General features: G+C 43.9%; 1 protein-coding gene across 2 annotated transcripts in view; it reads left to right on the forward strand.

Annotated features, from left to right (window-relative positions):
• Positions 1 to 10,962, forward strand: part of LOC139415067 (laminin subunit alpha-4-like) — a 34,166-nt gene extending 23,204 nt beyond the window's left edge. For both annotated transcript variants that reach the window (XM_071162831.1, XM_071162830.1), the window contains exons 26-40: positions 67 to 198; positions 311 to 453; positions 629 to 758; positions 863 to 1,000; positions 1,112 to 1,245; positions 1,416 to 1,571; positions 2,229 to 2,382; positions 2,581 to 2,774; positions 2,936 to 3,125; positions 6,363 to 6,518; positions 7,014 to 7,173; positions 7,776 to 7,906; positions 8,005 to 8,098; positions 8,508 to 8,627; positions 8,925 to 10,962. In XM_071162831.1, coding sequence (XP_071018932.1) covers positions 67 to 198; positions 311 to 453; positions 629 to 758; positions 863 to 1,000; positions 1,112 to 1,245; positions 1,416 to 1,571; positions 2,229 to 2,382; positions 2,581 to 2,774; positions 2,936 to 3,125; positions 6,363 to 6,518; positions 7,014 to 7,173; positions 7,776 to 7,906; positions 8,005 to 8,098; positions 8,508 to 8,627; positions 8,925 to 9,070 — 2,178 coding nt within the window. In that variant the 3' untranslated portion in view covers positions 9,071 to 10,962. The remainder of the gene's footprint in view (positions 1 to 66; positions 199 to 310; positions 454 to 628; positions 759 to 862; positions 1,001 to 1,111; positions 1,246 to 1,415; positions 1,572 to 2,228; positions 2,383 to 2,580; positions 2,775 to 2,935; positions 3,126 to 6,362; positions 6,519 to 7,013; positions 7,174 to 7,775; positions 7,907 to 8,004; positions 8,099 to 8,507; positions 8,628 to 8,924) is intronic.
• Positions 10,963 to 11,407: the final 445 nt, after the last annotated feature.

Below are 11,407 nucleotides of genomic sequence, written 5' to 3' on the forward strand. Positions count from 1 at the left end.
GAGATTTACCAATAATTTTTCTTCATCATGTGAACATTTTTTTTTGTAATTCTTCTATCTTTCCAGGACAACTTCTTCATGTTGGAGTTGAAGAATGGCTTCCTACGTCTCATGTATGACTTTGGCTTCAGTGGAGGCCCGATCGTCATGGAGAGTAACTCACCCAAACTACAAATCAACGACGCAAGATACCATGAGGTAAATCTAAATCAGCCCACTCCCTTTGTGTCTGCAGGGGTGTGCATTCTACAACTGTGAGAATAAAATAAATGTCCTCAACAGTAATCCAACCTACGCTGTTTTTTTATAGGTGTCAGTGATCTACCATTACTCCAAGAAGTTCATTCTATTGGTGGACAAGAGTCACGTGAAGTCCATGGAGAACGAGAAAAAAACTCTGCCCTTCTCTGATATCTACATAGGAGGAGCCCCCTCGCACATTGTCCTCTCCAGGTGAGTTGTCCAACCAACACCACAATCATGCACTTTCTCACACAAAATCCAAGGACTTTGACAGAGGTATAACCTTAAAAGCAATTGACAATTGTAACACAATATCAACAGATTATAACATTGGCATTAGACAGCTATGTCCTATGAAACTATGAGCCTGTTCCCTCTCCCCCAGGCCTGATCTGTCCTCCCTGGTTGGGCTGAAGGGCTGTGTGAAAGGCTTCCAGTTCCAGAAGAAAGACTTCAACCTCCTGGAAGAACCTGGCACTATTGGCATCAGCAGCGGTTGTCCTGAGGAGTACTTTGTATGTACTGTAGTCCACATTAAACTCTACTAGACAAAGCATATACAGAATCAACTGAACTACAATAGTTGACAATATCCCTGTTGTGTCATGGATTGTCACAGATGTCCCGTAAAGCCTATTTCACTGGAGAGAGCTACCTAGGGTCTGCGGCAAAGATATCTCCTTTCGACTCCTTCGAGGGAGGCCTTAACTTCAGGACACTGCAGCCTACTGGTCTCCTGTTCTACCACAGCAAAGGGGTATACTGGTTTATTCTTAAATCAAGAATGCTCTCTTTTTAATATGAGTTCCAAAAGGAACTACAAAGGAAATATAACTGTTATAAACTCTCCTCTGTCTTTCTCCTCCAGTCTGATGAGTTTACCATCACCCTTGAGAATGGAGCAGTGGTATTGAACTCCAGAGGCACCAGAGTCAAATCACAGAAGAAGCAGTACAATGATGGAATTACCCATTTCCTGGTAGCTTCAGTGAATAATAACAAGTAAGAATCCAATGTATGGCTCCCATGTACAATGTGCTTTTACGGATTGCCCTGCTGTTAATTAAGGCACTTTGAGATTTCTTCATTTTTGAAAGGTTTCTTTGAATATAGAATAGGTTATCATTATTCATTGCACTAATTGGCTTATGAACCATATAATGCTATCCTAGGTATGAGTTGGTAGTGGATGACAAAGACAAGCATGAGAAGAAACGTCCGACTGCTGCCCCGTCAGCATCCACAGTGAGGAACTTCTACTTCGGGGGCTCTCCCAGCAGCAGCATCAAGAACTTCACTGGCTGCATCAGCTATGCCTACATCAGCAGGTCACACTCTCTCCCTGCCACAGCACTCAGATCACATTAGAAAGACATAGACAGGATTGCAACTCAAGTGGCCCCGTAGCCTAATGCATTTGATGAAATGGATTGTCATGGATTGCATCTATATAGAGAAGTCACTTAACTGATTGGGAGTCCCATGGGGCGGCGCACAATTGGCCCACCGTCGTCCGGGTTTGGCTGGTGTAGACCGCCATTGTAAATAAGAATTTGTTCTTAACTGACTTGCCGAGTTAAATAAAGGTTACATTTAAACAATTTAAAATAAAGCAATTTTATGGGTGAGCTGACCTCGTCCACCACCAGTCAATGCTGAATGTGTTTCTGTAAAGAGCATTTTATTAGCGAGTGAACAAGTCCAAGTTTGCACACTGTTATTGAGCCTGTTTCCTTTCTCCAGGGACTGCTGTTATGAGAGCATGCTAATTGATCATTTGGCTTAGGTTGGTTGGTGAAAACCTAGCTGCCTAGCTTTATCTATGAGAGGAGGAAAGCCAGGCTCACAAATAGAGCTGCTGTTGAGAGCCGAGTGGGAGGACAAGGAGTGTGTTTCCATGGAGACAGTTGTGTGTGTGAGTATCTCTATGGCTCTTATGTCTTTGGCACTTAGATGTTATTCCCCCTCTCTCTCTTTCTCTTCAGACAAGACAGAGACATTGAGCCAGAGGACTTTCAAAAGTACACTGAGAATGTCCAGACCTCTCTGCAGGACTGCCCTGTGAAGCGACCACCCGCTGCCCTGTTCTTGAAGCAAAGTAAAAACTCTGCCAAACCCAAGCAGGGCCATACAAGGAAGGTATAAAGACATTCATTAATTTCCATACATGTCAGTGAACACAGTTTGCTACGAAATGTCAATTTTCATTTTTATTCATGCCCATCTTGGTATAATCAATGCGGAAGGAGTACAGAATTAATCAGTGGATATTGAACTAGAGGCATGCATGCATTGAACCACTACTAACAGTCAAGTGACTTCCTTTGTCTCTCAAAGGTGGGCAGAGATAAGTCCAACCTCCCAAAAGGCCTGTTGGGACTGAATAGTGATGACCAGAAGCCAGGAGAGACAGAGGACACGCCCTGCTACCTGTCCCCCAGGCCCCGTGCCACCCGCCATGCCCATCACTATGGGGGCACTGCCAACAGCAGGCAGGAGTTCACAGACATCTCAGGGTCCCTCTCTAAGAGGTAATGCCGGGACTAGGAAAACATTGTGGGTACATAGGTTGACCAGAAGTCAACCAGAGGTCAATCCTGAACACATGAACTCCACTTTGGTTTCTTGGTCTAAGTACTAGTCACGTGCTCTCTGGTCTAAGTACTAGTTCTTATGCACCATACTCCCCCAGGTCTCACTTCTCCCTGTCCCTGAAGACCCAGTCCTCCTTTGGCCTAATCTTTTATACATCAGATGAGGCGGAGGACAACTTCATGGCTCTCTTCCTGGCCCATGGCAAGCTGGTGTACACATTCAACCTGGGTCAGCAGAGGGTCAAGATCAAGAGCCTGGAGAAGTACAATGATGGAGCATGGCACAATGTAAGTGGATGTACTTATTCCCCACTATCCATACAAAAATACTTTACTTTGACCTCTGACAGTCACATACAGTATACCAGACCTGGGATAACTATAGTTTTAACTATGCTTTATAAAAAATATAAAAAACAGGGGAACAAATAGTTGACTACAACTATTTGAATACAGATCCTAAAAACGGACTACTTTTTAAAACTAATTGAATACAGATTTCAGAAGGTAACTACTTTTGTAAACTATTAAATACAGATCTGTGCCCCTGTACTTTTTTTAACTGAAAATTATCTTAATCCGGGCCTCCCGGGTGGCGCAGTGGTTAAGGGCGCTGTACTGCAGCGCCAGCTGTGCCATCAGAGTCTCTGGGTTCGCGCCCAGGCTCTGTCGTAACCGGCCGCGACCGGGAGGTCTGTGGGGCGACGCACAATTGGCCTAGCGTCGCCCGGGTTAGGGAGGGCTTGGTCGGTAGGGGTGTCCTTGTCTCATCGCGCACCAGCGACTCCTGTGGCGGGCTGGGCGCAGTGTGCGCTAACCAAGGTGGCCAGGTGCACGGTGTTTCCTCCGGCGCATTGGTGCGGCTGGCTTCCGGGTTGGATGTGCGCTGTGTTAAAGAAGCAGCGGCTTGGTTGGTTGTGTATCGGAGGACGCATGACTTTCAACCTTCGTCTCTCCCGAGCCCGTACGGGAGTTGTAGCGATGAGACAAGATAGTAGCTACTACAACAATTGGATACTACGAAATTGGGGAGAAAAAGGGGTAAAAAAATAAAAATAATATTTTTTTTTTATCTTAATCCATTTGATAATTTGTCAATTTTCACTTATTTTTTAGCTAGTCTTTATAAAAACAAATATATACTGTATTCTTATTTACAATGACCTTTTACACCGGCCAAACCCGGGCAATGATGGGCCAATTGTGAGTCCCATAGGGAAGCGCACAATCACGGCCGGTTGTGATACAACCTGGAATGGAACCAGGGTGTCTGTAGTGACGCCTCTAGCACTGAGATGCATTGTCTTAGACTGCTGTGATACAGCCTGGAATGGAACCATGGTGTCTGTAGTGACGCCTCTAGCACTGAGATGCAGTGTCTTAGACTGCTGTGATACAGCCTGGAATGAAACCAGGGTGTCTGTAGTGACTCCTCTAGTACTGAGATGCAGTGTCTTAGACTGCTGTGATACAGCCTGGAATGAAACCAGGGTGTCTGTAGTGACGCCTCTAGCACTGAGATGCAGTGTCTTAGACTGCTGTGATACAGCCTGGAATGGAACCGGGGTGTCTGTAGTGACTCCTCTAGCACTGAGATGCAGTGTCTTAGACTGCTGTGATACAGCCTGGAATGAAACCAGGGTGTCTGTAGTGACTCCTCTAGTACTGAGATGCAGTGTCTTAGACTGCTGTGATACAGCCTGGAATGAAACCAGGGTGTCTGTAGTGACTCCTCTAGCACTGAGATGCAGTGTCTTAGACCGCTGTGATACAGGGTGTCTGTAGTGACACCTCTAGTACTGAGATGCAGTGTCTTAGACCGCTGTGATCCAGGGTGTCTGTAGTGACTCCTCTAGTACTGAGATGCAGTGTCTTAGACCGCTGTGATACAGCCTGGAATGGAACCAGGGTGTCTGTAGTGACTCCTCTAGCACTGAGATGCAGTGTCTTAGACTGCTGTGATACAGCCTGGAATGGAACCGGGGTGTCTGTAGTGACTCCTCTAGCACTGAGATGCAGTGTCTTAGACTGCTGTGATACAGCCTGGAATGAAACCAGGGTGTCTGTAGTGACTCCTCTAGTACTGAGATGCAGTGTCTTAGACTGCTGTGATACAGCCTGGAATGAAACCAGGGTGTCTGTAGTGACTCCTCTAGCACTGAGATGCAGTGTCTTAGACCGTTGTGATGCAGCCTGGAATGGAACCAGGGTGTCTGTAGTGACGCCTCTAGCACTGAGATGCAGTGTCTTAGACCGCTGTGATACAGGGTGTCTGGAGTGACTCCTCTAGTACTGAGATGCAGTGTCTTAGACCGCTGTGATACAGCCTGGAATGGAACCAGGGTGTCTGTAGTGACTCCTCTAGCACTGAGATGCAGTGTCTTAGACCGCTGTGATACAGCCTGGAATGGAACCAGGGTGTCTGTAGTGACGCCTCTAGCACTGAGATGCAGTGTCTTAGACCGTTGTGATGCAGCCTGGAATGGAACCGGGGTGTCTGTAGTGACTCCTCTAGCACTGAGATGCATTGTCTTAGACCGCTGTGATACAGCCTGGAATGGAACCAGGGTGTCTGTAGTGACTCCTCTAGCACTGAGATGCAGTGTCTTAGACTGCTGTGATACAGCCTGGAATGGAACCGGGGTGTCTGTAGTGACTCCTCTAGCACTGAGATGCAGTGTCTTAGACTGCTGTGATCCAGGGTGTCTGTAGTGACTCCTCTAGCACTGAGATGCAGTGTCTTAGACTGCTGTGATCCAGGGTGTCTGGAGTGACTCCGCTAGCACTGAGATGCAGTGTCTTAGACCGCTGTGATCCAGGGTGTCTGTAGTGACTCCTTAGACCGCTGCGCCACTCGGGAGTCCTCCAAAGGCACGTTTCATCTCTAGGACAGGAAATTACATGGAAATAGTTACAGGTAACTTCCCCTAGGGGGGTCTTTTAACACCTAACAACACTTTGAACTTTTTAAAACACTTTTAACATAGGCCAGGCCCTGTTGTTACCTCATGTCCCAGCAATAATGCCTTGCATTATGCCTGTGAAGACAACACATTGGCTCAACCATCTGCTCAACTTACCCAATGGCAAAACATTTGACTGTATTAACCCACACAGCTACAAGGATGCACTTTCATGCTAGGTTTAAGACCTCATATTGAAGCTTATACAGACCTCAATTGAACAATCTTAAAAGTATCTACTTTTGTTTAGATACGAGCATCATGAAACCTCTAACACAATACATTTATTTGACTTGGTGAAAAATCTGTTTCTTGGACCTAACCACTTTTTCTGTGTGGTTTCTTTCTTCATATACTCCATAAAATAATGACTTCCAAAATATTTTGTCAAATTATTCATTTGTGTATAGAAACAAGGATGGCTCAATTTACCGCTTTGGCTCAACTTACTCCACTCTCCCCTACAGAAATATATAATTCTATATTAAGATAAACCACTAGTTTTTAGCAGTAAAATACTCCAACACTTCAGTGTGGCAGCTCTGTTCTGTCTCTCCTGCAGGTTATTTTTATCCGTGATGGGAATCTAGGCCGATTAGTCATTGATGGGCTGACAGTGCTGGAGGACAGAGCTCAGGGCTCCAACGTTTCCTGGCACGTCAGCAGCCAACTCTACTTGGGGGGGGTGCCCCCAGGGAGGGCCCAGAGGAACATACAGGTAAGATACACCTCTTAGCACCCAGGGCTAGTACCAGTCAAAGTAGTGCACTTACTATATAGGGAATAGGGTGCCATTTGTAGCCTAGTAGCCTACTGAAGGCAAATGGAGCAGAATGTTCCAAAGTTTTTACAGTGGAATTCTGGAAACACAAAGCCTGGCCAATAATGTTGAAGTAGGATAAAATAGTTAAGATCCTGACCTCTCCAAACAGAGCATTGCAAGAGATGTTTGGGTGATTTATGGTCCTCTAGTCTTTTCTGGCATTATATGTTCACACTGGGTGCCATCCAAGTATTTTCACTTCAGACTGCTGTCTTCAGATGATACGGTTCCCACAGAGAACAGGAAACCACCAACGGGACCCCTCTCTGCAAGACCGTATTTGTTAGTGGAACATATTTTCCAGACATTACCACTCTACTCTACTACCATGATAGGACCAGTCTAGTGCTACTCATTTACGCTTCCATGTGCTGTATTTGTCTCCTATAGAGAAACTCTGCATACAGCTTCACTGGCTGTGTGAAGAACCTCCAGCTGAATGGCCAATGGCTGTCCTCCATGTCCCAGACCTTTGGCGTGACGCCGTGTTTCGAGGGACTCTCCGAGCCGGGGACATACTTCTCCGAAGAGGGTGGATATGTTGTTTTGGGTAATACACAAACACATATTATTCCTCTCAAAGCCCTTCTGGCTTCATACTGTGGTTGAACCATTCCAGATTAATTTGAAGCATGAAACCAAAGGAAAAGCTTGTGAAACATTGATTTGCTGCAATCTTCAGGACATCGTATCGTTGTACACTAATAGTTTTGGCAGGGTCTGGAACTGTTTGGAAACAATGAGTCAATTATATCACACGCCATTTTATATTTCCTCTGGAAAGCAGACAAAACCTTTGGGCCGCTCACCAATCCCCACACAGACAGTGAAGCAGAGAAACTGTAGTCAGGATAGAGGAATACAATATCCCCAGTGCAGCTGTGGTGAAAATTGGGCCTGGCGGAAAATTCGAGGGCACGGAGGACAGTTGCAGACCCAAAACTCTTGGGAGCCGAGCTGCAGCTGTTTGAATGAGGACAGAGCAATTTCACACCCTACTGTGGCCGGCTAAGTTTCACTCGTGGACATACCTCATTGGGCCAAAGGGCAGTGAAATATTCCAGGTTACAGACGTTAAAGGGGAGGTTCAGAATACGAGGGGGTTGTAAAGCAGACTTTGCTTGAACTTATTTTTCCATCTGTCTCATTCAGATGACACGTTCAACCTGGGGCTGAAGTTTGAGCTGGTGGTAGAGGTGCGCCCCCGTGTGGCATCAGGGGTGCTACTGCATGTGTACACAGCAGCCGAGGAGTACCTCACCATGTACATCCATCAAGGAGCAGTAAGCCACTAATACAAAGTCATCTGTATTAATTTGCTGATTTTCTATTTTTAGATCTTGGACTTGTCATCAATGCAAGTGTTGTTCTATGCTCACAGGTGATTGTGCTGGTGAACAACGGAGTTCGTGAGTTCTTCACTCAGGTCACTCCTAGACTAGGCCTGTGTGATGGGAGCTGGCACAGGATCACAGGTAAGAGGCTTCCCTTCACTGACTGCCCTGATTTAAACAGGATGGGACCATGATTTATTTACACTGATTGGTCCATGTTATGTAGGTCCATGACGATACCAGTATTGCGATGTTTTTTCCATGTCAAAAAAGAAAAGATGAAGCAGACTTTATTATTTGGTTCCTTAAAAAATCTGCTGTAAATAAAATATTGTGTGATATAGCTTGGGAAAAAAACGAATGTGACTGATGACAACATAATGATTTGTTTCCAACATTAGGGCTGTTTTCCTAAAGAAGTTAAATCCGCTTCACGTTTTGTTTTCTTGCCATGATACTAATGAGTATCGCGATACTGGTATCATCCGGCCCTAATGTTATGTGCGGTGACTGATATGTGCAGTTCCTTCCTGCCTCCTCTGGTTCACAGTGATTCGAGATGCCAATGTTGTCCAGCTGGATGTGGACTCAGAGGTCAATCACGTGGTGGGACCACTCAACCCCAGCACCAAGAGTGCCAGGACCCCTGTGTTCATTGGTGGAGCTCCAGGTCAGTAGCAAGGACATGCATCTCTAGACTACTCAACTCTCATACTAGTGGTTAAACACTACTTATAACACCTAATTCCTGAGAACCCATCCACAAATCACATCCAAACTGTAACAACTTTGTATAGGTTGCTGGGGGGTGAAATTAAGAAAAAAAGGATGCTATACAAAAAAATCATATGAACTACATTACAGCTAGAGTAGTTTCATCCAATTACTTTTTATGCTGTGTCTTTAAGTAGTAGCTGTAAGTAGTAATGAATGTGTTTATAATGTTATTTATTATCTATCGTCCTAGAATCTCTTCTTCCAGAGGGCATTGCGACTAGGAGGGCCTACACAGGCTGTATGAGGAAGCTGACTGTGAATGAGAGCCAAGTGAGCTTCAGTAAAGCTGCCCTGGTCAGCGGGGCCGTCAGTGTGGGCTCCTGTCCAGCTGCCTAAAGGGCCTGTCATAACCAATACAGGCCAGCTCTCCAACAACAAGACTGACCAAATGCTGCTTCATAACTATCTATCCTTGTTCACCAACGCAACATTTGTTGTTCTTTGGTAAGAGAATGACCCAGAAATGTAAACCACCCTCCCTATGAATTAGTCTAATTTCACATGAGAAAAAACTGTTTATCAAAGAGTCTCAGTGTTTCTTCGAAGGACTGCAACATGTTGTGATTAAGGACCAGTGCATTTCCAGTGCTCATATTATAGCCAACTGAAAAAGGCTTGTAAATGCATCTTCATTCTCTTAATCTACATTGACAGTACTCATAAATCACACTCCCACTCCAAAGGGACGGGTTTGTTTAGTCTAAGAGAGCTGTGATGTACTGTAGAAGTGCAACCAACTCCAGTTCCAGACAATGCTTCCACTACCCTATTTTGTAATCTCAATGTAGCCACATCTTTGTCTTTTCTATGTTTTTATTCATTTAATGTATAATTTTATTTCAAATAATATATATACACTGCCATTCAAAAGTTTGGGGTCACTTAGAAATGTCCTAGGTTTTCGAAAGAAAAACACATTGTTTGTCCATTAAAATAACATAAAATTGATCAGAAATACAGTGTAGACATTGTTAATGTTGTAAATGACTATTGTAGCTGGAAACGGCAGATTTTTTTATGGAATATCTACATAGGTGTACAGAGGCCCATTATCAGCAACCATCACCATTCTGAAACTCGTCAGTCTATTCTTGTTCTGAGAAATTAAGGCTTTTGCCCATTTTGAATCTTTTCTTTTTATTGGCCAGTCTGAGATATGGCTTTATCTTTTGCAGCTCTGCCTAGAAGGCCAGCATCCTGGAGTCGCCTCTTCATTGTTGACGTTGAGAATGGCCAATGAATAGAATAGCTGTCAGGGGTGTGTACGGGAGAAGAAAGTCAGGTGCAGGAGAGCAGAGTGTAATAAACAGGCGGACTTTAATTCCGGTCCCAAAATCATAGCACATAAGAACAATAACGTGCCAAAAACACGGAACATAGCAAAAGTATAGCGCCTGACAAAATCCACATAACAATAAACAATTACACACAAAGACATGGTGGGAAACAGAGGACTAAATACATGCAGTAATTATGGAATGAAAACCAGGTGTGTAATGGAGAGGTGCCGACTTCGGTGGAAGTCGTGACAGTATCCTTCATTTCTCAGAACAAGAATTGACCGACGAGTTTCAGAAGAAAGTTCTTTGTTTCTGGCCATTATGAGCCTGTAATCGAACCCACAAATGCTGATGCTCCAGATACTCAACTAGTCTAAAGAAGGCCAGTTTTATTGCTTCTTTAATCAGGACAACAGTTTTCAGCTGTGATAACATAATTGCAAAAGGGTTTTCTAATGATCAATTAGCCTTCTAAAATAATAAACCTGGATTAGCTAACACAACTTGCCATTGGAACACAGGAGTGATGGTTGCTGATGATGGGCCTCTGTATGCCTATGTAGATATTCCATTAACAAAATCTGTTGTTTCCAGCTACAATAGTCATTTACAACATTAACAATGTCTACACTGTATTTCTGATCAATTTGATATTATTTTAATTGTTTCCTTTCAAAAACAAGAATATTTCTAAGTGACACCAAACATTTGAACGGTAGTGTATATATTTTTCAAATTTGGGAGAACAAAACAAAACAGGCAGACAATACATAACATGATACAACACAGACAGTAGACTAAAAACGAAGAAAAATAAATAAATAGGTGGTAAGGAAATGGCAGTCACTAGAAGGGGCTATATCAGCATGTAACAAAATAGTCTTCATTGCTTTGTCACCTTGTTGTTTTTCTACATTTGTTCTGCTGAATAAAATGGATTTTCTAAAATCCTTGCTGTTATTAATTTATTCCCCTCCCACATGAAAGACACTGGTCTGATTTACAGATGTGGTCATAAAATATACATGCAGCTAATACAATAATATTATAGCCTTTTCATTCAACATTTTCCATAAACTGACACAGCAAGAGAAAGAGAGAGAGAGGTAACATCTTACTGTCACGCCCTGACCATAGAGAGCCTTTATATTCTCTATGTTGGTTAGGTCAGGGTGTGACTAGGGTGGGTAATCTAGGTTGTTTTTTCTATGTTGGCCTGGTATGGTTCCCAATCAGAGGCAGCTGTTTATTGTTGTCTCTGATTGGGGATCATATTTAGGCATCCATTTCCCCACTGTGTTTTGTGGGATCTTGTTTCTGTGTAGTTGCCTGTGAGCACTGCATGAGCTTCACGTGTCGTGTATTCTTTATTGTTTTATTGTTCGGTTCTCTT

Source organism: Oncorhynchus clarkii, chromosome 8 (assembly GCF_045791955.1).
Source record: "Oncorhynchus clarkii lewisi isolate Uvic-CL-2024 chromosome 8, UVic_Ocla_1.0, whole genome shotgun sequence".
In the NCBI taxonomy this organism is placed as follows: Eukaryota; Metazoa; Chordata; class Actinopteri; order Salmoniformes; family Salmonidae; genus Oncorhynchus; species Oncorhynchus clarkii.